Source organism: Aquarana catesbeiana, linkage group LG04 (assembly GCF_042186555.1).
Source record: "Aquarana catesbeiana isolate 2022-GZ linkage group LG04, ASM4218655v1, whole genome shotgun sequence".
In the NCBI taxonomy this organism is placed as follows: Eukaryota; Metazoa; Chordata; class Amphibia; order Anura; family Ranidae; genus Aquarana; species Aquarana catesbeiana.
Genome location: NC_133327.1, coordinates 93,597,173 through 93,621,363, shown reverse-complemented (window position 1 = coordinate 93,621,363; position 24,191 = coordinate 93,597,173). Strand labels below are relative to the sequence as shown.

The window sequence follows — 24,191 nt, the reverse complement described above, 5'->3', positions numbered from 1 at the left end:
CAGGACTACTACAAGGCAGAATTCTGCATATGTACTTACTGGAAAGGTCATTTGGAGAAAGGATGTAATAGTTAAAGTTTCTCTTAACAAGGATTCCCGAAATCCATAGACACTGTTCTGGTTTCTTATCTGCGAGAGAGCCCATCACCTTTTTAAAATAAAAAAATTTAAAAAAATTTGGTAAACAAAAAAAAAAAAAGTACAGTACATCTTTGCAATACATGCACGTGTTCCCATGTTTTATCTTTATAGGCTCTGCAAAAAAAAAAAATGTACAAATGACCATTGCCCCCACATGGAAAGGTGAAGCATATCAAACAAAACCAAAGAAAATTCTTAGCTCAACTTACCGACCAGCTTGCAACCAACCGAATTGTCCTGTCCAACAGTATGATTAAAAAATAGTGGTTTAGTTTGCACACATTTGCAAATACATGCGTAAGCTGCAGAGCCACTTTACAGCACCCCAGTATTTTCTGCAGTCCTAACGCTAAATTTTGAGAGCCTCCACAGTGGAAGCACATTCATTGTAATGGATAGAGGGCAGGTAAGCCTGGAGAGAGCCCATCCCTCCTTACAGGCACAATGGCAGAAAAGGTGTCCAGTGCACCCCCTCACCAGTATTCCACTGCCCCCACTTATAACTGGCCTTTGCAGCAAAGAGCGCATGGAAGGGTGACATATGTCAAAATCCAGGATTCTGCCCACAACATTCTTACAAGGAAGAAAACCCCAAGATTTACACCAAGCAAACTTCCAAGTCCTGTGGTAAATTTTCCTTGAAATCGCCTTCCTAGCTCTCAGCAGGGTAGGAATGACTGAAACAGAGACTCCCCCATCTCTCAGGACCCTGGTTTCAACAGCCATGCCATTAAAGCAGAATGCAAAGAAGAATTGAAGATCAGCCCTTGCAACAGGAAGTTGGGTTGAATCGGAAGGGTCCAAGGGTTGTCCGCTGCATGTTCACAATGTCAGAGTACCATGTTCTCCTGGGCCAGGTGATCAGAATCAACAGAATTCCTTCCACATGAATTCAACAAAGCAGACTAGGTAGATGCTGTAATGATGGGAAGGCATAAATTAGGGAGACCTGGTCCCTCGGTGTCAACAGAACATCCACCCTGAACATGCAAGGATTCCTGGTCCTGGAGATGAACCTATTGAGCTTCTGATTGAACCTAAATGCCAGAATATCCACATCTAGGATTCCCTCCCATTGTCAGAGTTCCTTCAACACCTCTGAGTGAAGAGTCCGCACCCTGGAAGGCAGTTGTTGTTGACTGAGAAAATCCTCCTGCAAATTTTCTACCCCTGAATTGCGGACATGGAGAGTGCAGGAGCATAATATTCCACCCAAGGCTGAAGGAGATCCACTTCTTCTTTAGAAGCCAGACTGCTGGTGCTTCCTAATGATTTATGTATGTCACCGCTGTGGCGTTGCCCTACTGAAACTTTTCAGGAAGCCCCTTCAAGCTGCAATGACCAATGCAGCAGAACAAAACGAATCCTCCCCAATTCCAGAATATTGATGGGCAATGACCTTTCCTGTGGGGACCACTTCCCATGGACCAAGGCAATGGCCATAATTTAATTTCAGCCTGCCAGGCTAGCATCTGTTGTCAAAGGTGTTCTGGAGAGACCTCCCTATCTCCAGCTTCTGTGAGGAGATCCACCAGCCTGGGGTCTCATATGCTGTGGTGTAAAGGCATCCGGGAATCCAATGACTGTGTACACCTGTCCCCATGCCACTAAATTATTCTGTTGGAAGGGCCTGAAATTAAACTGGGCAAAGGGCACTGCCTCAAAAGAGGTTACCATGTTTTTCAGAACCCTCATGCAAAAGCGAATAGAGGGATTTGTCAGTCTTAAGCAAGATATTTGTTTGGAGGGGGAATCATTCTCGCATGGATGGCTTCCAGGGTCAGAACTAAATAATCTAACCTCTGAGTTGGGACTAGGGCTGACTTCTGTAAGTTCAGGACAGCTTGGTTTCCAAAAGAAAAGCAGATATCTTCCTCGGAAGTAAGTCACCCAGGTACTCTATAACAAGAATACTCAGGGAAAGCAGGAACAGAGCACGTACCTTGGTGAACACACACAGTGTACAGAACAGCTGTAAATTAGAAGAAACAACGGCTATCTATTTGCTTGTATCAACATTTTTTAATGAAATCTGTAGATTTTCCCCATCTAATTTCCCAACATGTGAGAAGACTCAGACTCAGGTGAACCTCTTGTTATGGGCAACCCAATTCCTAACAGAACTAATGAGTTGAGGAGAAAACCATCCTAGGAGACATCATGAAACAAACCATGCCAGTTAATTATCTCTACAGGACACCATTACCATCATTTAAAGTAGTGTGTGGTACTTTAGCCCACCATATATCATAGCGTACCTTAGCTAGCTTCTCTCCTCTGAAGTTTAGAGACACTGCCTCTGTATTTCTGGGGTTGTGAACCTCAATATTAACTTCCTCATTGTCCTCATATTCCCAGAGAATTGCAGCTTTAAGATGGACCATTTCATTCTATTCCCCATGTACCAAGATCTGCAAAACAAGGAATTCCATTGGATGCTACATATTATGTGCCACCAATAAAATAACTTTTACTAAGGGGAATCTGTCATTGAAGTAAAGTCCTGTTTGAAAAGCTTTATACTCATTATGGGGTAATGAAAAACCAGTTCAGAGTTACCAGGTCAGATGATTGACCTGGAAATAGTATATAGCTTGCATGTCACAAAATTGCAGCTTCCAGTAGAAAAGTATTGAAGACGGATTCCCCCTTGTATGGGTTTTCCATTATTATTACTTGTCTAAAAAGAAGATTATGCTGCCAAGGCACAGGATGTATACACTAGCATGGGGATTCACTTACCACACGGGGAGGTTTGAGGGCCCTGATGAACTCACTGGTCTGCTGGTAGTCTGTATGTGCTGAGAATGAGATGTAATCTACAGACATCTTTAGAGGCAGTTTCTGTCCAGACATGGTGGTGACTTCCTCAGGTTCAGACATGATATTCTGAGGAAAGATATTACAATAACAATGTTTATATATTTAATATTTCACACACCTGCTTAAATGCGCAAATACAGATTGAAAATTTAAAAGGTGGTATCCACAAATTTGTATGCATAAACGCCTATAATATATATTGGAATATATTTTCAGTGAAAAATATACACTTTAATAGCTATATATGGTAAAGATGTGGAACACCTTTCTACAGTTCGTGGTATAAGCAAGCAGTGTAGATAAATAAACAAAAAACGATTAAAAGCGAAACACTGTTTATTTGTAATCCTTATACTGCTAGCATTATGAAATAGATAGGAAAGTATATATTTATTTGTTTTAAACTTTTTAACATTTCTTCAGTTACTTCCTGCTTTCTAAGTCAGCACTGGGCTGACTTTTCATTGGGGTGTAACCTATATGCTAAAGAAGGTTTGCAGTTGAATGGAAGAGGGTCTGCTGTGCTGGGGGGAGAGGTTTATGAGAAGGCTGGAGGAGCATTTAAACTAGGATGGGGGGGGGAACTAGAATTACATTAGGAACACAGGCCAGTTAGGGGTCAGACATTAATGGAGGGTGGAATGGTGATAGATGGGGGGATGGGTTATGGCAGGTGACAAGAAAGTTCCCATGTTGCAAACAGCCACTGGAAACTAAAGTGCCATTTGTACTACTGAAAATGATATGAAAAACACCAGAGCAAAATGTAATAATGCATTAAAGTGTTTGCTCACCAATGCCAGAAGTCTGCCAAGCAAAATAGGCGAGTTGGAAGCTCTGGTGCCTGAGGAGAGCTATGATGTAATCGGTATTGCTGAAACTTGGCTTCAATCCTCACATGACTGGGCTATTAATATTCCTGACTATGCACTCTTTCGGAGAGACAGGGTAAAAAGGATAGGTGGTGGGGTCTGTCTCTATCTGAGAGGTGATCTCAAGGCAAGTGTGAAAGAGGACCTGGTTGATGGAGAGTGTGATGAGTCTGAAGCATTATGGGTGGAACTGAATATAGATGTGCATAGTTCAAAGTTAATCATTGGAGTTTGTTATAGACCACCCAATGTTAACGAGGAATAGACTCAGTTCCTTGCAGATGGAAAGGGCTGCAAGGGCTGGGACAGTGATAATAATGGGGCATTTTAACTACCCAGAATTTGACTGGAGTAATGGCACTGCTGGGACAGTTAAAGGGCAAAAATTGATAAACCTATTACAGGACAATTTTATGGTCCAGTTTATTGAGGACCCAACTAGGAATGAAGCTCTGTTGGACCTGGTAATGTCAAACCACGCAGAACTTATTACTAATGTTTGGATAAAGGAACACCTGGGTAGCAGTGATCATAACATGATTGCATTTGATGTTAGCTGTAAACAAGAAATACATACGGGAAAGATAAAAACACTTAACTTCAAGAGAGCAAATTTTCCAAGGATGAGGGCTGCTCTCCAGGATTTAGACTGGGAGGGAATATTGGCATCGATAAACACAGAGCAGAAATGGGAATTCTTCAAAAAGACTGTTTGGGACCTCACTGTAAAGTATATTCCCATGGGCAATAAGTCTAAAAGGCTAAAAATAAAACCTATGTGGCTCACGGTCAAAGTTATAAACAATAAGAAAAGAGCTTTTAAAAAATATAAAAATGAAGGAACACTAGTGTTGTTTTAGAGTCCCTTCACACTGGGGCGGGCGTCGGCGGTAAAACGCCGCTATTATTAGCGACGTTTTACCGTCGGTATTCGGCCGCTAGCGGGGCAGTTTTACCCCCCGCTAGCGGCCGAGAAAGGGTAAAATACCACCGCAAAGCGCCTCTGCAGAGGCGCTTTGCCGGTGGTATAGCCGCGCCGTCCCAATGATTTCAATGGGCAGGAGCAGTAAAGGAGCGGTATACACTCCACTCCTTCACCGCTCCGAAGATGCTGCTGGCAGGACTTTTTTTTACCGTCCTGCCAGCGCATCGCTCCAGTGTGAAAGCCCTCGGGGCTTTCACACTGGAATGAAAGCAGCGGCACTTTCGGGTCGTTTGCAGGCGCTATTATTAGTGCAATAGCGCCTGCAAACCGCCCCAGTGTGAAAGGGCTCTAAATGTTACAAAGAATTTAACAGAATATGTAAAAAGGAAATCAAGGATGCAAAAATTCAAAACGAATGACAGATTGCAAAAGATAGTAGGACAAACCCCAAAAAATTCTTCAAATATATTAATAGTAAAAAGGTCAGGTCTGAGCATGTAGGCCCTTTACAAAATAATCTAGAGAGTGGGTGACTGGGGACAAGGAGAACGCTAATTTATTAAATACTTTTATCAGCTCTGTGTATACAAAAGAGCATGGGGGAGCTCATGTCCATAATGGGGGTGGTATTGAAACAGCCCCAAATGATCTGCAATGGCTCAAAAGTGATATGGTCCAGAAATATTTAGACAAAATAAAAGTGGATAAAGGACCTGGACCTGATGGCATCCACCCACAGATCCTAAAAGAATTGAGCTCAGTAATTTCAAAGCCATTGTATCTAATTGCTAGGGACTCATTAATGACGGGAATAGTACCACTGGATTGGCACAGGGCGGACGTGGTGCCTGTATTTAAAAAGGGATCAAAGTCTTTACCAAGTAACTATAGACCTGTTAGTTTAACTTCTATAGTCGGGAAGATACTGGAGCGTTTATTAAAAGACCACATAAACGAGTTCTTGCTGGAAAAAAACATTTTAAGCAACAGACAGCATGGGTTCATGAAAGACAGAAGTTGTCAGACAAACCTGATTTCTTTTTGTGAAGAGGTAAGTAAAACCTTGGACAGAGGGGTGGCGGTGGAGGTGGTATACTTGGATTTTGCAAAAGCGTTCGATACAGTCCCGCACACACGGCTATGTGTAAGGTAAAGTCTACAGGCTTGGAAATATCAGTTTGTAAATGGATAGAAAACTGGCTAAAAGACAGAATTCAGAGAGTAGTGGTTAATGATTCTTACTCTGAATGGTCTAGGGTTATCAGTGGTGTACCTCAAGGTTCAGTGCTGGGACCCTTACTTTTTAATATCTTTATAAATGATATTGGGTCTGGGATCAAAAGTAACATTTCTGTCTTTGCAGATGACACCAAGCTATGCAGTGGAATAACATCCTTACAGGATGTCTCCAATTTACAAGCCGACCTCAATGCACAATTGGGCGACTATGTGGCAAATGAGGTTTAATGTTGAGAAATGTAAAGTTATGCATTTGGGGGCTAAGAATATGCATGCATCATACATGCTAGGGGGAGTACAACTGGGGGGATCTATAGTGGAGAAGGATCTGGGGGTTTTGGTAGATCATAAGCTCAATAATAGCATGCAATGCCAAGCTGCGGTTTCCAAAGCGAGCAAAGCCCTTTCTTGTATTAAGAGAGGTATGGACTCCAGAGAGAGAGATATAATTTTGCCCCTGTTCAAATCATTAGTAAGACCTCATCTGGAATATGCAGTTCAGTTTTGGGCACCAGTTCTCAAAAAGGATATCGGGGAACTGGAGAAAGTGCAGAGAAGGGCAACCAAACTGATAAGAGGCATGGTGGAGATCAGCTATGAGGAAAGATTAGAGGAACTGAATTTATTCACTCTTGAGAAGAGAAGAATAAGGGGGGATATGATCAACATGTTCAAATATATAAGGGGTCCATATAGGGAACTTGGTGTTGAGTTATTCTTTTTACGATCAACACAGAGGACATGGGGGCACTCTTTACGTCTAGAGGAAAAGAGATTTCTTCTCCATATACGGAAAGGTTTCTTCACAGTTTAAGAGCTGTGAAAATGTGGAATAGACTCCCACCAGAGGTGGTTCTGGCCAGCTCAGTAGATTGCTTTAGGAAAGGCCTGGATACTTTCTTAAATGTACATAATATAACTGGGTACTAACATTTATAGGTAAAGTTGATCCAGGGAAAATTCGATTGCCTCTTTGGGGATCAGGAAGGAATTTTTTTCCCCTGCTGTAGTAAATTGGAGGATGCTCTGCTGGGGTTTTTTGCCTTCCTCTGGATCAACTGTGGGTATAGAATTGGGTATATTGGATTGTACAATATTTTTCATTTAATTTAATTTATTTATTTATGGTTGAACTGGATGGACTTGTGTCATTTTTCAACCTGACTAACTATGTAACTATGTAACTATGCCCAGGCAAATGATGTCATGCATCCCAGGAGTCTTCAGGAGAGGAGGGGGGGTTTTCCCAGCTGAGCACACCATCCTATCTGCATGCTTTAGCTAAGGGCAGATGGATTCCAGGAAGTAAATGCAACATGAATCATCTGCCCTTACTTAAGATGGCCACAGACAGAAATGATAGGGGGGTGTTTTTCAAAGTGATTTCTCAGCAAAATAAAGCATGGAGACATTAATGGATGGGGGAGTTTGCTTTAAATGTTAAAAATGAATTAAATAGCACTATTGGTTTGTAGTGCCATTTTAAATGTTTATGGATATGGAAATGGAAGAAGGAAGGAGAAACAGGAAGAACCAATAGTGAAGTATGTTTTAAAATATCACATTTATTTAAAAGACATATATGGCGGTACTCGCAAAAAAAAAAATTCCCTGATGAAGTCACGTGATCGTGACGCCACGCGTAGGAACATACGGACACCGGAAGTGACGTTCGGAGTACGAGCTCGTTTTGTTTTACTTTGCTCTGAAACGTTTTATGTGAGTACCGCAATATATATCTTTTAAATAAATGCGATAATTTAAAACATACTTCACTATTGGGGCTTCCTGTTTCTCCTTCCTTCTGGTTTACCTAAAATACTGCCCTGAGAGGCAAAACTTGTGGATGTAGCAGAAAAGCATACAAGTTACCAATACTGAGTTTGTTTACTTGCTTGAAAGCAATAAGGATAAACATCTAGAGATACCGTTTGAAAGATATAGCACCGTGTATTTCACCCGATTATTACTAATGCGGTTTATCTTACAGCAGTAAGGTAAGGAGCCACTGCACCTGTAGGTGTGAGCACGCCGAAGATAAAACCACCCAGTCACTGTGTCACTATTGTTTGAAGAAACACAGCACCCTATTCACCAGCACCCTTTCCTGAAGACTTTTTAATATCTACCTCATTCATCTTTTTATATTAATTTGGATACTTCCTTTTCTTCACATTTGATTACATGGTTTATCATATGAATTTTATGGACTCTTTCTGTATGATTGTATAGTAGTTTTTTGTGATCACAGTATATTTGGATTTTTGGATATTTTACTGTTTCTACTTTTATATGGATTTTTCGCACATTTGGCACTTTATTGATCACATTAGCACTTTATCCATTTGGAGCGCAACACCAAATATTCATTTTTCCAATAAAATATCATGACTGAGGGGGAGGGGCTGGCTTTGGTGAGAGGCAGGGCCACGTACTAGCAGCTGATGAAAAACAGGATTGAGGGGGTAGGCCTGGCTCTGGTGCCAGGAGGGGCCACGCACTTGCACCTCTTCAGCGGTGAGACTTCACCAAGAGATGTCAATGCTGGAGGACTGTATAAACAAGCATATTGTGCTGAGGGAGCCTCAGTTGTCAGCCAAACAACCAGAGGAGCGGCATGGATTTGGCTGCTCTGCTTACAGGGAACTGGAATCTCCGCTCCTCTGTACTCTGTATACAACTTCACTTCTGTATCAGAGAAACAGTCAAAAGGTGAAGCCAACACATTCCAGGGCCACAAAAATCAGCTCCCTTCATTAGGGCCTGAGGAGAAGATGAAGTGTTCCCTCATCTTCTATTATTCTGTATGTATGGACACAGTAATACTTCTCTTGTTTTCTACGCTTGGTGTGATTCTCAGCATCCGTCCTTATTTTTTATGTATAAACCCTGCAGTGTATTTCTTATCTTCTGTATGCTGTGTGGAAGTCAAAGTATATCATTTTTTATTTATTTATTTTTAACTCTGCCAGCAACCCAGCCTCGTGTAAAAAAAAAAAAAAAAAGAAAAGCGGGTTGAACATAAAAAAACTGATAGATCACTGCAACATAAGCAGTGTTGATGTGGGAATATCTCCCTCTGTTATATTGTATTCTGGCAAGGAGACTTCACCCTGTCAGAAAACAGATCAGAATTTGCAGCCATTGGCTGGGGAGAGATATACAGTGCCTCTTGGCCTTGGGTAACCAATGAGGATGAAGACTTTTCCTTCCCAGCAGGGGTGTACAAAATAGGCCATAAAAACCAAGACACTGGTACTAAGCCCAGGTAAAGAATTCTTCAGGCGAGACGCCTGTAGGCGCTTTCATCACATAAGCACACTAGCTATAAAACGGAGGCTTAACTAAGCTGGGGGGTTATGCCTGGGTAGAAAATTTACGACTTTTTGTTCAGTGACTATTCCCAGTAAGGTGACAGTATGACCTAAGTAGAAAGGCGTACAGCGCTGAGGTGTCTCGGCGTTCCCCCCGGAGTTCATTCATCTTAGTATTGCTGAAATGATACACTGAGCTGTGCGGGTGCAGTGCAGTGTAGAAGCTGTACATGCAAGTAAAAAACTTAAATGCAAAAGTGATCTAGTATGTCTCTTCATTAAAAATCCTGTCTGCCATTTTTCCCTAAAGTTCCACTTTAAGAAACATATCCACAGAATGAAAAAAAAGCAAGGAAAAATGTGCACAGCATAGTAGTGACATCACCAAATCTCACTCCAAATCTGGTGAGATTGGCCGCTAACAGTGCCAGTGCTTCTGGCAACAATGTTAAAAGAGAAGTGAAGTGCAGGAATCTAAAATTCTGCAAACTTTGCCCCGTATGGCTCTAGGCCTGAGAACTGAGCAATTATGTGACCACTAATAGCTCAGTTCTTGGGTCCTCTCTAAGTGGACAGCGGTCACTGTCAGTCATCACTCTCTCCCTGGAGTGTCGGGTTGGGGAGGGAGTGGAAGAGGTTGGGATCTTTCCAGAGTCTAGAGCAGTGATTCGCAACCTAATAGTGCCGTGACACCTTGATAAAATTTCACAAGTTGTAGGGACCCCTAACAGTAAAATTATTTTCATAGCGTGGGTTGTCAGTAATTTGCGCCCCTAACCCATGGACATTTAGCGCTCCCTGAGTCCCTTCCACTCATACAGTATTAAAACCCCTTATGGTACATTTTAGGATGTACCACTCTTTCTCTTTGTTCTCCTTCCTTTCCCTTTTATCTCTCTCTATCCTAATTTCTTGTTTTTTTTTCTCTCTAGCCATCTTTCTTGTTCTTTCTATTATTCTTTCTCTCCCTTTTTCTTTGTTCCTCCCCCTCTTTTCCTCTCCCTTTCATGTATTCTCAATTTTGATTTCTTCTCTTACTCCTTGGTGGGGGTGGGTGGGAGTTTGAGTAGCAGTGCTGGTGGGGGGATGAGATCAGTGGCAGTGCTAGGGGGAGTTCTGATCAGCCAGCTTAGGTGCTCTTGATCAGAAGGTCATCTGCTAATCTGAGAACTGTAGTGGGGACTTTTAATGGCAACTCTAAACACAGCCTGGTAGTGTTACTCACTGTGTCTCCAGCTATGTGGTGTCTCGCAGCAGTGACACCTATGCCGAAATCAGGAGATAGGGGCTCCTCCCACTTCACATTCCTCACCAGTCAGCTGACCTCTTGTCTCTCCAACCACCCATGCCATGAACTGAATGGGCGGCTGCGAAGAGGCTGAGTGGGCAGCCGCGGGCTACAGGAACAGCCTAGCTGGGCGGCCACAGGCTGCAGGGACAGCCCTGCTGGGTGGCCGCGAAAAGACTGGGAGAGCGGTGCGGACTTCAGGAACAGCCCAGGATTCGGTGACCCCTGGCAAATTGTCGTTCAACCCCCATGTTGAGAACCACTGGTCTAGAGCCTCTGTGATGGCTTTAGCCCGCTTTCAGCTAATTCTGGGTCACAGGAGAACAGAATTAGGTGCAATCACACCTGTGATCCACATGAGAAGTATGACCAAAAATGCTTTGGCTATACTTCTCTTAAAATGTATTTTATGTTAATATTTGAGTAAGAGTCCATGTGTGGCTTGTCCCAATTTGTATTTTGGAATCATTTGATCCACAAGTGATCAGTCTCTAAACTTGCCTCTATGCTACCAGCCCTCTTTAGTAACTTGAACCCTCTTTGTAACTAAAAAAAAAAACGTTATCAGTTATGTCTGCAAACAGGTCCACTAGCTTTCACGTTATGCTAGATTACTAAACACAGAAGGCACAAAATCCAGAAGGAAGACCAGGCAAAGATGGATGCATCTAGGGCCCACTAGATCAATTATGCTGCAGCGCTGGAGGGTTTCTTTGGCAGGCAAGCCTGCGATAATGTGCTAATATGCAGTGCTTACTAGCACATTATGGCATAACTGGGGACCCTTTATAATTGTATTTTAGATATGTATAAAACTTAACTACCATGTTAATATAGGCTGTATATATGCAGCGGTATGACAGTGATCTTTAACCCTGAGCTGTCACACATATACATACAGCAAGTGCCACTCGTTTGTGTTGGGTGTCCCAGTATAGTGACTGTGCTATCACCGACAGCTTCTGGCCACTGTTAACGATGTGAAGCGGGTGGGCGTCCTTTTGATCACGTAATCATTGTGACCGCCAATCACAGTGATAAAATGATTGGGAAGCCCAAGTAACACCACTTGCATTATGATTGTTTAATAGGCCTGCTCATGCTAGCTGGAAAGTGTTAAAGTAAACCTCCTGGTTAATAGTAATGAAGCCTAAACCTCATACCACCTCCCTTCCAACACCTATTCTCAGGCCCAGTCACGCGATCCCTCATGCCAGCTACAGGGGAGAGGAGAGAGTGAACGACAATGGCCGAATGTCTGTGCGGTGACTTCACCCATAGGCTTACTATGGGCCATCCATTGTCGGCGCACCCTCCTCCTCCCTGAAGCCGCTGCTAGCTGAGAGAGAAGAGCCAATCACAGGACCAGACCAGAGCGCCCTGAGAATAGGTAAGTATATGCATCTTTCTTTTACAGGGTACATAGCATAGGTGTTATAAGAGGGGTGGGTGCAGTTTTAAGCTTAGTTAGTATTACCCTGGAATTTTACTTTAATAAAATGTTAAAAAGAAAATAACATTTTGGATTGCATGCAAAAGAAGGTCTGTTCTCTTCTCTCACAAGACATCTCTTACTTGTCAGGAATGGCAGAGGCTCACTGCAGGTCCTGTCTACACCCAAAGCAATAGTGGAGAGCTTCTTCATATTGTTCCAATGAAGCTGCAGACAAACAAGACAAATACTTTATGAACCTCCAATGTGACCACAGGGGATACTTTGCTTCTTTGAGATCTTTTTAGAAGAGGTGAGACCCTATTACCAGAATATGCAGGTAAAAGCACCAAAATCAAGCATTGTAAATGTATACTTGCAGTGTTTTCCTTTTCATTAATAACTTTCATTGACTTGAAATGTGCCTCTGAACACGCAAAAAATTTTGATGAATGCAGAAAGTGTCAATCTCCTACCACAGCCCATCTCTCCTTACACACCATACCCTTCTCTTCCTTTGGAAGGGTCTTATTACTGCCTGTGATGACCCAGCTCCTCCACCTCCCCACCTAACCCTTAATGTAGCAGCCAGGAGAAAAGCGAAGGGGAATACCATAGATCTCAGGCCCCCAACCTGCAACTATTTGGCATTTTCTGTGCAGCCCTCAGGGCCCCTGCAGGCACTGATCTGTATTTGCCTATTGCCCTGTTATAGCAGTCCCATGCAATATGTCTCCAGTCTATTATTGTCTAGTGAAGAATATCCAGAGTCTCCTAAATGGCTCCTGTAGCATGTTTACAGTCTTTGACCGACTACTGCAGCATATTCATAGTCCCTGATCATCTCTTGTATCCTGTTCACAGTCCCTGATCATCTCTTGAATCATTTCTGTAGTTTATGATCATCTCTTGAATCATGTCTCTGACCATCTCTTGTATCATGTCTGTAGTCTCTGACTGTCTCTTGTATCATGTTTGTAGTCTCTGACCATCTCTTGTATCATGTCTGTAGTCTCTGACTGTCTCTTGTATCATGTTTGTAGTCTCTGACCATCACTTGTATCATGTCGGTAGTCTCTGACTGTCTCTTGTATCATGTTTGTAATCTCTGACCATCTCTTGTATCATGTCTGTAGTCTCTGACTGTCTCTTGTATCATGTTTGTAGTCTCTGACCATCACTTGTATCATGTCTGTAGTCTCTGACTGTCTCTTGTATCATGCTCGTAGTCTCTGACTTTATCCTGTTGTCTCTGACACTGAATATTCATTGCATTGTATGCGGAGCCTTGGCAATGGTTTTTACAGGTAAAATATCTGGGGAAAAATATGTTAGATGTACATATAATCTATTGGGAAGATTGTTGCTGTAAGGAACAGTCTGGTGACAGGGTCTCTTTAGGGTATCATAGAATTAGTGCAGTAAAAACCTGACAGGAGTTCTAATCCTTCCCCACTCCATCCAAAACTATAAAAAATAAAGATTTTGACTGGACAAATATATTAAACAGAACAGAGAGCTCTGAGCTGACTGCTTCCTCCTTGAACATTGTTAGGTATAAGATACAGGCCGGGACACCCATCTATGAGACAGAGTTTCTGCAGTCATAAAAAGTCCTGCCTGTCTGCACTTCTAAAAAGACTTAACTCCTACTCCTTCCTTATTTAGTTGGATGGAGTAGGGAAGGATAAGAATCTCTGCTGGGTTTCTACTTCTATTCAGGGTGTTGTTAGAGGGCTAATTCTCCCTCACTTCCTGTTCTAGTGACAACAGATTTATCAGACAGGAAGTACCCTTGGGTCTTGTGACAACTGTCTAAGGGGGGGGGGTGAATTCCTTTGACTTCCTGTTGTCTCTGTGGAACAAGATCCAGAACCCAACCCCCCCCCCTAAAAAAAAAGAAGAGGGCAGACCCGATGGACTACTCAGTCTTTTTCTGCCATCACTTTTCTATGTTTCTATTGTAGTTTTGGGAAGAGTTAGCCCCGTAATGAGAACTTTGACTTCCTGTCCCACAAACACAACAGGAAGTCAAAGGAATCCCCCCTCCCCCATTGGACAGTTGTCACCAGACCAGGTGTCTCCAAGGGAAAGATTTCCCCTCACCTCCTAACATTTTGGATTCACCCCACCATACTGAGTACCGGACTATCAGGTGTGCCTCTTTCTCAGAACTAAAGGGTAAGCCTCCCTCCCTTCCAATAGCATTCAGTATTGGGCCCTACAGTTTAACTACTTGCCATCCACGCTGTAGCTGAATGACAGCTACAACGCAGACCTGAATTTCTGGGAGGCCATCATAGGACGTCCTCCCCTTTTTGCGCTCCCCCTGCAGGGCGCGCGCTGTGATCACTGAGTCACCAAGACGCAGGTGATCACCAATCCGGTAAGGGGCCGATCCCGGCCCCTTACTACGTGATCAGCTGTCAGCCAATGACAGCTGATCATGTGTGTAAACAAAAGCTTGTGATCGTTTTTTTTTTTCCCTCGCTGTCAAAAAAAGCCGATCACCGGCTTATGTTCAAGGGACATTGGTCCTGAAGAAGAAGGAGGCACATCTGCCTCCTCCTCTGTGCCAATAAGTACTCCCTGCCAGTGCCCACCAGTGCCACTTATCAATGCCCACAAGTGCCACCCATCAATGCCCACCAGTGGTGCCAATCAGTGCCTCATCAGTGCCACCTAGCAGTGCCCATCACTGCCACCTATCAGTGCCACCTATTAGTGCCCACCAATGCCACCTATCAATGCCCTTCAGTGCCACCTCTCAGTGTCACCTCTCAGTGCCCACCAGCACCGCCTGTCAGTGCCCACCAGTGCTGCCCTGTCGGTGCCCATCAGTGCAGCCCATCGGTTCCCATCAGTGCAGCCTATCGGTGCTAATCAGTGCAGCCTCATCAGCATACATCAATGAAAGAGAAAAATTACCTGTTTGCAAAATTTTATAACAAAATATAAAAAAAATATATATTTTTTTTTAAATTCGGTCTTTTAAAATTTTTTATAACAGAAAATAAAAACTGCAGAGGTGATCAAATACCACCAAGCTCTATTTGTGGAAAAAAAAAAGATAAAAATTTCATTTGGGTACAGTGTTGTATGACCGCGCAATTGTCATTCAAAGTGCGACAGCGCTGAAAGCTGAAAATTGGTCTGGACAGGAGGGGGGTTTAAGTGCCAAGTAAGCAAGTGGTTAAATACACGAAGAAAAGAGGCATTAACATATATGTGGCGGAGATGGGTGGGGGGGAGGGGGTCACAGTATACTTTCAGGGGCCCCTCAGCCTTGCAGAGTGAGGGGCCCCTTACCCCCTCAGGTATACAGGGTGATGGCTCTCTTTGCTGTACACTGTCAGGGGCCCTTACCACTACAAGAAGCCCCTAAACTAAGCACTGTGAAGTAGGGCTGCGCATCTTCACTGGTCTCACGATTCGATTCGATTACGATTATCTGGTCAACGATTCGATTCTGCGATGCATCGCGATTACTGACGAGCTTCTGCTTGGGCCGCCTAGGCGGCCCTTCTACCCTGCAATCTTCTGGGACACATCACAGTTCCCAAAAGATTGCCCGGCTATGCAGGACAGCGCAGTGAGACATGCGCACCCGGCTGTGAAGCTGCAAGCTGTCACAGCCGGATGCCCACAGTAGTATTGCCAGCGCTGTGGACAGGCGGGGCAGAGAAAGGAGGATTTGGGTGGCCACGTCGCTGGATTGTGGGACAGGTGAGTGTCTTTTTATTAAAAGTCAGAAGATGCACTTTTTTTGTAGCTGCTGACTTCTAATAAAGAAAAAATTGACTGGAACTCTGCTTTGAATTAAAAATAACGTCACTCCCTAAAAAGTGCAGTAATCCGGTGCACTACAAGGTACAGAGATTCACACCCACACTGCTGCTTGGAGGTCAGAAGGAATAGAATCCACAGATGATAAACAGCCCTGTGAAGTTCCCTGTACTGTCTCTGTGCTGACCAGTGGCAGCTGGTGCTCAAAATTTTTTGGGGGGGCGCAAACAAACTGAAAAATACTGAACCTCCCCCATCAAATGCAGCCTCACTGTGCCCGTCAAACGCAGCCACCTGTGCCCGTCAAACGCAGCCACCTGTGCCCGTCAAACGCAGCCACCTGTGCCCATTAAATGCAGCCATAAATTAACCCCCCACAATTACTTTCTTTTAATTAATGTTATATTACAACAGATGCTGTGCCCCCGCTGTATGTGCTTTTAAAAAATGTCACCTCATACCGAATTTCGCCGTAGTAGTACGATCATGTGACTCCCGGCTCGTCCCGCCCCTCTCCCCTCCGCTCTCCTCTCACGTGTCTCCTGAGTCCTGACGTCAGTGGGGAATTCTCAGTCCGCTGACTACAGTTATCGTTTTAGAAGAGAGGCGGGTGGGACTGAGAAATCCCCGCTGACGTCTGGACTCAGGAGACGGAAGAGGAGCGCGGGGAGGGGCGGGACGGGAGTCACATGATCGTACTACTATGGCGAAATTCGGTATAAAGCGACATTGTTTTTAAAAAAGCACATACAGCGGGGGCACAGCATCTCTATTGTAATACAACTTTAATTAAAATAAAGTCATTTTAAAAATACGCACGCAGCGCTTTCCCGGGAGGGGCGGGGCTAGTAATGACATCATCGGACATCGATTTTCTGGTCCTTATGCATCGATGCCGCATCGGGGACACCCGAATCGCGATGCATCGATTAATTTCAGCACCCCTACTGTGAAGGGGCCCCCTCCATCCAAGCCTTCAATTTGCTGTACACTGTCAGAGGACCCTCCTCTTTAGTTGTATAGGGTAACGGCCCTTCCACCTCAGGCCTGCAGATTGAGGGCCCCCTTTACTGTCAGGGGGTCCCTCTTCTCATAAAGACACTGAGGGGCCCCCTCAGTCTCCAGGGCAAGGCCTTCTTTACTGTGAGGGGTCCCTCTTTCTCAGGCATAAAAGGTGGCCCGCAGACTGAGGGCCCCCTTTACTGTCAGGGGCCAATACACTTTAGACCTACAGGGTAAGGGGCCTCCTCCCACACAGTGAGGGGCCCTTCCAACTCAGGCCTGCTGTACAAAGCCCCATTTACTGTTGAGGGGGTCATAGATTTTATATGTACAAGGTGAGGGGCCCCTCCACCTCAGACCAGCATGGTAAGCGCCCCCTCCTCAGCTCTGCACTGCCACCAGCCAGCCATGGTAGTCTCAGTATCCCACACCCCTCCCTCTCCTCATTATCTCCATGTTATGAATGAGATGCACAAATCCTCTCCGTCAGCCACAGCCATGATCACTTCATCGCATCTCCAGAACAATTTTTTTGGGGGTGCTGAAAGCATAAGTGGGGGAGCTGATGCGCCAAATTTGTGTGTGTAGGCGTGGCTACAATGTGGGTGTGGCCAACAGGGAGTGTTTCTTCCAGTCTATAGTTTGTTACCTTTCCCTCTTTCTATAGGCTGAATAGAGCCTGGAGATACCCTAAAGAGACTGTGGAAGAAAAAGAAGCTCCATTGGAGCTAGCAATAAGAGCCCCCAACATACGTTAGGACCAGCAATGATAACCCCTAGCAAGGTGTCAGGACCAGCAATGATAACCCCTAGCAAGGTGTCAGGACCAGCAATAACCTCAAGTCAATGAGGCAGTGGGGTAGTTAAAGCGGGGGTCCACCCTAAAAAAAAAAAAAATTGCATCAAAATGCTCCTAAAAATGTGAAAAAAAAATAGAAAAAAAAAAAAATTTTACTTACCAGAAATGGCTGTTGCTAGGCAGATCGTCCTAATCTGCCAGTTCCTATACCACGGTGATCTTCAGTCTTTAGTCTCTGTCTCTGCTCCTCACGTTGTCTTCTGGGGAAGGTGGCGCGGTGTGTTCTGGGAACTGTGTGTGTCCCCCAGAACACAGCCGTCCATTCACAAAGCGCCGCGCAAAATGCACATGCGCAGTAGGAAATGGGCAGTGAAGCCGCAAGGCTCCACTGCTTGTTTCCCTTACTTTAAATGGTGGTGCTGGGACCCGATCCGATGGACGAATCGGCCTCGGGCAGCCGACATCGCGGGCACCCTGGACAGGTAAGTATGCTTATTAAAAGTCAGCAGCTACAGTGTTTGTAGCTGCTGACTTTTAAAATGTTTTTTTTTTTTAATCCGGACCTCCTCTTTAAGTATAGTAATTTAAGGGCCACAAGATGAAGGTCATGTAGAGATAACACCTAACAGTGGGAGTGGCTTAAGAGGAACAGGTTACATAGAATCTGATAAATGTGCACAGACTCAAGCACTTAGTGGTAATTCATCCAAAAAATGATAAAAAAAATGGAGAAAGCAGCAGACTGCATAAAGTGTGAATATACAAACACTTTGAGAAATAGCTAAATATTAACCACCTCAATCCAGTGCACTTTCACCCCCTTCCTGCCCAGGCCATTTTTCAGCTTTCAGCGCTGTCACATTTTGAATGACAATTGCGCGGTCATACAACACTGTACCCAAATGAAATTGTTATCATTTTTTCCCCCACAAATAGAGCTTTCTTTTAGTGGTATTTGATCACCTCTGCGGTTTTTATTTTTTGCGCTATAAACAAAAGAATAGTGACAAGTTTGAAAAAAAACGCATTATTTTTTACTTTTTGCTATAATAAATATACAATTTTTTTTTTTAAAACACATTTTTTCCTCAGTTTAGGCTGATATGTATTCTTCTACATATTTTTGGTAAAAAAAAAAAAAATCGCAATAAGCGTATATTGATTGGTTTGCACAAAAGTTATAGCGTCTACAAAATAGGGGATAGATTTATGGCATTTTTATTTTTTTTTTACTAGTAATGGTGGCGATTTTTATTGTGACTGCGATATTGTGGCGATCATATCGGACACTTTTGAAACATTTTTGGGACCATTCACATTTATACAGCGATCCGTTCTATAAAAATGCACTGATTACTGTTTAAACGTGACTGGCAGTGAAGGGGTTAACACTAGGGGGTGATTGAGGGGTTAATTATGTTTCCTAGGGAGTGTTTCTAACTGTAGGGGGGGCTCACAAGGGGAAGAGACCGATCGGTGTTCCTCTCCTCTGACAGGACGTGGATCTGTGTGTTTACACACACAGATCCACGGTCTTGCTGTGTTACCGGGCAATTGCGGGTGCCCGGCAGACATCGCGGCCGCCGGGCACGTGCATCGGGTCCCAAGTGACACGGCGGTGGGCCCTGGTGGGCTGGGAAGGTCAGGGCGTCATATGACACCCTCCCAGAACAAGAGCCACGCCGCCTGGCCGTCATATGACAGCGGTTAAATAGATGTGCTGATTTCATGCTGTGCAAAATGATTTAATAAAAGTGCTGAGTGCAAACAACGTGATACATACATAACTAGCATAAGGGAATATAGTTGAAACCATCAGATAAAATTCATTCATGCATTACAAACAAACGTTGATCTCCTGACAGACATTAGCTGCCAATTCATTGTTCCTCCACCAAAAATAAAGTGAAGGGGGCTGTAAAACCCTTCAGTTGAGCCACATTTTTACCACCCCTAACTGCTACACCCCCTCTTTAGCTGCATAGACAGCCAGCTAGAGGTGTGCACATGCTGTGGTCTTGATGTGTTTCATCATGGCAGGAACATCTGTGGCTTTTGACAGGTGCTACCATCCACTGAACACGACTCATTCAAGTGAATAGGGCTGCTCTGCAATGCACACAGTTGTGGTGCACTAGTGCAAGATTCAAGGAGATAAAGCAGGCAGAGAGGAGGCAATACAACACCTTCTCGCCACCTGTCTAATGTGCTCTGAAGAGTAATTAAAATATTGATTGCTCTTCAGAGGGCAAAACTAGTGTGAATGAGCCATAAGGGTTAAAAGAGAAGTATGGGGTTTCGTTTTATACCAGATTCATACTTGCCTAGGTGGATGCAGCATTGGTCCGATGCTACATCTGTCCACCACCTCCTCTAACACTGAGACCTGATCGTTCTAACACCGCCGATCACTGGGTTCTCAGAGCTCCCCGAGCAAAGAGCTGCTGACTGTCATTCACCGGCTCTCTGCTCACTGGAGTGCTGGGCTGTGGAGGGGGCGGAGTGGCTGGATCAGGCTCTAAGTGGCTCACTGAGAGGCTGAGCCGGGTGCTGTCTAGGCATGTGGGCGGATCCAGACGTCATTGTCGTGATCTTTCCCGAGCCTGGAGCGGCTCTGTGACGTCAGCTGACACGGGTCACAGGAGTGCAGAACAAACTGCACTCCTGTGATCTATAGGAGAGGTACAGCCTAACGAGCTTTGGCTGTACTTCTCTTTTAAAGATGGAACAAGCAGAGGAAAGAAACAGAACACACAGAGCTTGTGCATTCTTTTCTTCCTGTCAGAAAAATCTCTAATAAACATGATTTTTGCTGATAGAAATGAATGTATGAGGTCTGTGTTCTGTCCCTCTGATGCTGAGTATCTTTAACCGCCTCCCACCTGCTGTATAGTAAAATGACTGCGGGCGAGATCACCTCTCGTTCTGGAACATTGCCGCCCCAGTCACACGCCTGTGAGGGCATGCAGCACGGTGATCGCGGGCGTGCTGTGTCCCTGGGACAAGGCGCGACCCTGATTTCGGTAAAGAGCCAATGACACGGCTCTTTAACCATGTGATTGGCTGTGTCCAATCACATGTACACACGGAAGTGTCAGTAATCGTCTCTCCTCGCATCACAATGACAGAGTGTGACATGAGGAGAGCCAATCAGCAGCATTTCCTTGCAGGGGAGACCTGTACAGGTAATCGGTGCCCTGATTATGTGTGCAGCCCCAACAGTGCCCATCAGTGATGCCAATTTGTGCCCATCAGTGCAGCATCTTAGTGCCTTCTCATCAGTTCCATCTCATCAATGCCTATCAGTGCCCCTCAGTGCAGCCTCATGAGCTCACATCAGTGAAGGAGAAAAATTACTTATTGCAAAATAGACTGACAGAAACTAAGAAAACCTTTTTTATTGATTTATTTTTTCCCCCCTCTAAATTTTCGTCTTTATTTAGTTTTTTGAGCAAAAAATAAAAAACCCCAGTGGTGATTAAATACCACTAAACGAAAGCTCTATTTGTGTGAAACAGATGATAAAAATGTCATATGGGTACAGCGTTGCATGACCACACAATTGTCATTTAGCCTGGGTTCACACTATTGCAATGTGGGAACCAGCGTGATTCCAGTGCCGGTTTGTCTGTGTTGGCAATAGTGTAAAGTCAGCCTGAAGGTGTGACAGCGCTGAAAATTGTCCTGGGCAGGGAGGGGGTAAAAGTGCCCGGTGCTGAAGTGGTTAACAAGAGCCTGGTGTCAGAGTCATTACAACACTAAGAATATGTTTTCTTCTTGTCCTGTCCCTTGTCTACACTAAACAACAAACCTATCACTGTCCAGGCTGCTGTACAAATTCCTTCTCCCCTCCCTGAAGTATACATTAATAAAGATTCATGTGCGACTTACAGAGCTGCTTCTTCTTCTTCTTCTTCCTGAAATCAAAACAAAGGGGAGGGGCTGCAGCACAGACAAAGCATGATTGGATAAGACTTTGTAGGTGCTTCCAAGATCCCTCCCTCCCTATGCTGCACGGGGCACAGGCACTACATCATCTAGTCCTGCATCTGGCTTGCTGTATGCCGATCTCCGGACACAAAGGGGCGTCGCAGATAATCCCGGAGGGCGGGGCCTCCTTGCACTGCTGCTCGTGCTCCATGATGCCCCCAGGACCGATTCCCTGTCAGCGGCAACCACTATCGCTTCGTGCTAAGCAGAGAATGTGAGGGAGGAGCCAGTGGCCGGCAAAACATAGGCCACGCCTTTCAGACAGCTGCGGGCCGCGAGCTAATACACAGCAGAAATGCAGGGGCAGATCCTGCTATGGAGACCGCCAATCAGGTGCGAGCGCGCGGCGAGAGGGCGTTAACTTAGTGCGTCACTCTGAGGTAGGTTCAGTCTGCAGTCAGTCAGCTAGAGGAGACGTATCATTCGCCTGTTCTCCGTCACGCCCACCTTGATGTCTTCCTAAAGCAACACCTTTGACTGGTAAGAGGGCGGAGATTGTAACTAGGGGATTTACAGAGATAGGGGGCGGGGATTTACTGAAGCCGAGTCGGACATCTTTAATAAAGGATCGTAGGAAACTTATCATGGGCGGATCTAGGCTGGTTGTGCCCCCCCCCCCCACCCATCCCATATTGTAATTGCACCTCCCACCCATAGCCCTTCTCCACTCCTGACGCGGCGGAGGCGGATTTTAATTCTACGCCGGTGTTGGGATAAAGGTGCCAATAGACATCTCAGAACAGGGGCGGAGTCGTGTAAGAGTGAGAGACGCCCCAAGGTGTTGTCATGGTTATAGACGCCAGGTGTTTGCCGTGATGGGAGGGGGTGGGCTCTCCTCCCCTTCGCTCTCTGCTGACCTCTAGTCTCCGCCCCCCAGTCATGAAATACATTGAATGGTCGGCGCGGGCTTAAGGAGCCCCCCAGCTGTCCAAATTTAAGTCCCGCCCACTAGTATCTGACGGACTACAAAAGCCAGCTGTACCGGCCAATCACAGGCCACACCCCTAGTGCCGGTCCTGGTCCTCATCCTGCAGCGCATCGATGAGAAGCACAAAGTCGTCAGCGGCAGCCGCTATCACTACTTTGTGCCAACAAGAGAATATGGGGGAGGAGCCAGGGACCTGCAAAACACAGGCCACGCCTATCAGACAGCGGCATGGCCGCTAGCTTAGAATCAACAGAAATGAAGTGGCGGAGCCTGCTATGGAGACCGCCAATCAGGTGCGAGCGCGCGGCGAGAGGGCGTTTACTTAGTGCGTCACTCTGAGGTAGGTTCAGTCAGTCAGCTAGAGGAGCCGCATCATTCGCCTGTTCTCCGTCACGCCCACCTTGATGTCTTCCTAAAGCAACACCTTTGACTGGTAAGAGGGCGGAGATTGTAACTAGGGGATTTACAGAGATAGGGGGCGGGGATTTACTGAAGCAGAGTCGGACATCTTTAATAGAGGATCAAAGGAAACTTATATCACGGGCGGATCTAGGCTGGCTGTGCCCCCCCCCCCCACATTTCAGTTGTACCTCCCACCCACAACCCTTCTCCACTCCTGATGCGGCGGAGGCGGATTTTAATTCTACGCCGGTGTTGGGATAAAGGTGCCAATAGACATCTCAGAACGGGGCGGAGTCGTGTAAGAGTCAGAGACGCCCCAAGGTGTTGTCATGGTTACAGACGCCAGGTGTTTGCCGTGATGGGAGGGGGTGGGCTCTCCTCTCCTCCCCTTCGCTCTCTGCTGACCTCTAGTCTCCGCCCCCCAGTCATGCAATACATTGAATGGGCGACGCGGGCTTAAGGAGCCCCCCAGCTGTCCAAATTTAAGTCCCGCCCATTAGTATCTGTCAGAACACCGGCTGTACCGGCCAATCACAGGCCACTCAGCACGGCTCCTCAGGCACAAGCCCCACCCCTAGTGCCGGTCCTGGTCCTCATCCTGCAGCGCATCGATGAGAAGCACAAAGTCGTCAGCGGCAGCGGCTCTCACTACTTTGTGCCAGCAAGAGAATATGGGGGAGGAGCCAGGGACCTGCAAAACACAGGCCACGCCTATCAGACAGCGGCATGGCCGCTAGCTTAGAATCAACAGAAATGAAGTGGCGGAGCCTGCTATGGAGACCGCCAATCAGGTGCGAGCGCGCGGCGAGAGGGCGTTTACTTAGTGCGTCACTCTGAGGTAGGTTCAGTCTGCAGTCAGTCAGCTAGAGGAGCCGCATCATTCGCCTGTTCTCCGTCACGCCCACCTTGATGTCTTCCTAAAGTAACACCTTTGACTGGTAAGAGGGCGGAGATTGTAACTAGGGGATTTACAGAGATAGGGGGCGGGGATTTACTGAAGCCGAGTCGGACATCTTTAATAAAGGATCGTAGGAAACTTATCATGGGCGGATCTAGGCTGGTTGTGCCCCCCCCCACCCATCCCAGATTGTAATTGCACCTCCCACCCACAACCCTTCTCCACTCCTGACGCGGCGGAGGCTGATTTTAATTCTACGCCGGTGTTGGGATAAAGGTGCCAATAGACATCTCAGAACAGGGGCGGAGTCGTGTAAGAGTGAGAGACGCCCCAAGGTGTTGTCATGGTTACA

General features: G+C 45.5%; 1 protein-coding gene across 3 annotated transcripts in view; it reads right to left on the bottom strand.

Moving 5' to 3' along the window:
- The window catches only part of LOC141139361 (cleavage and polyadenylation specificity factor subunit 3-like), a 41,095-nt gene extending 18,894 nt beyond the window's left edge, over positions 1–22,201 (bottom strand). Inside the window, exons 1-5 of one of the 3 annotated variants that reach the window (XM_073625382.1) lie at positions 21,513–22,192; positions 12,178–12,262; positions 2,884–3,030; positions 2,400–2,552; positions 40–148 (exon numbers count right to left, since the gene is read on the bottom strand). In XM_073625382.1, the coding sequence (XP_073481483.1) occupies positions 40–148; positions 2,400–2,525 (235 nt within the window). In that variant the 5' untranslated portion in view covers positions 2,526–2,552; positions 2,884–3,030; positions 12,178–12,262; positions 21,513–22,192. Of the gene's footprint in view, positions 1–39; positions 149–2,399; positions 2,553–2,883; positions 3,031–12,177; positions 12,263–21,512 lie in introns of all 3 variants that reach the window. The other 2 variants (XM_073625379.1, XM_073625381.1) reach the window with 2 other exon arrangements.
- Between the last annotated feature and the right edge of the window lie 1,990 nt (positions 22,202–24,191).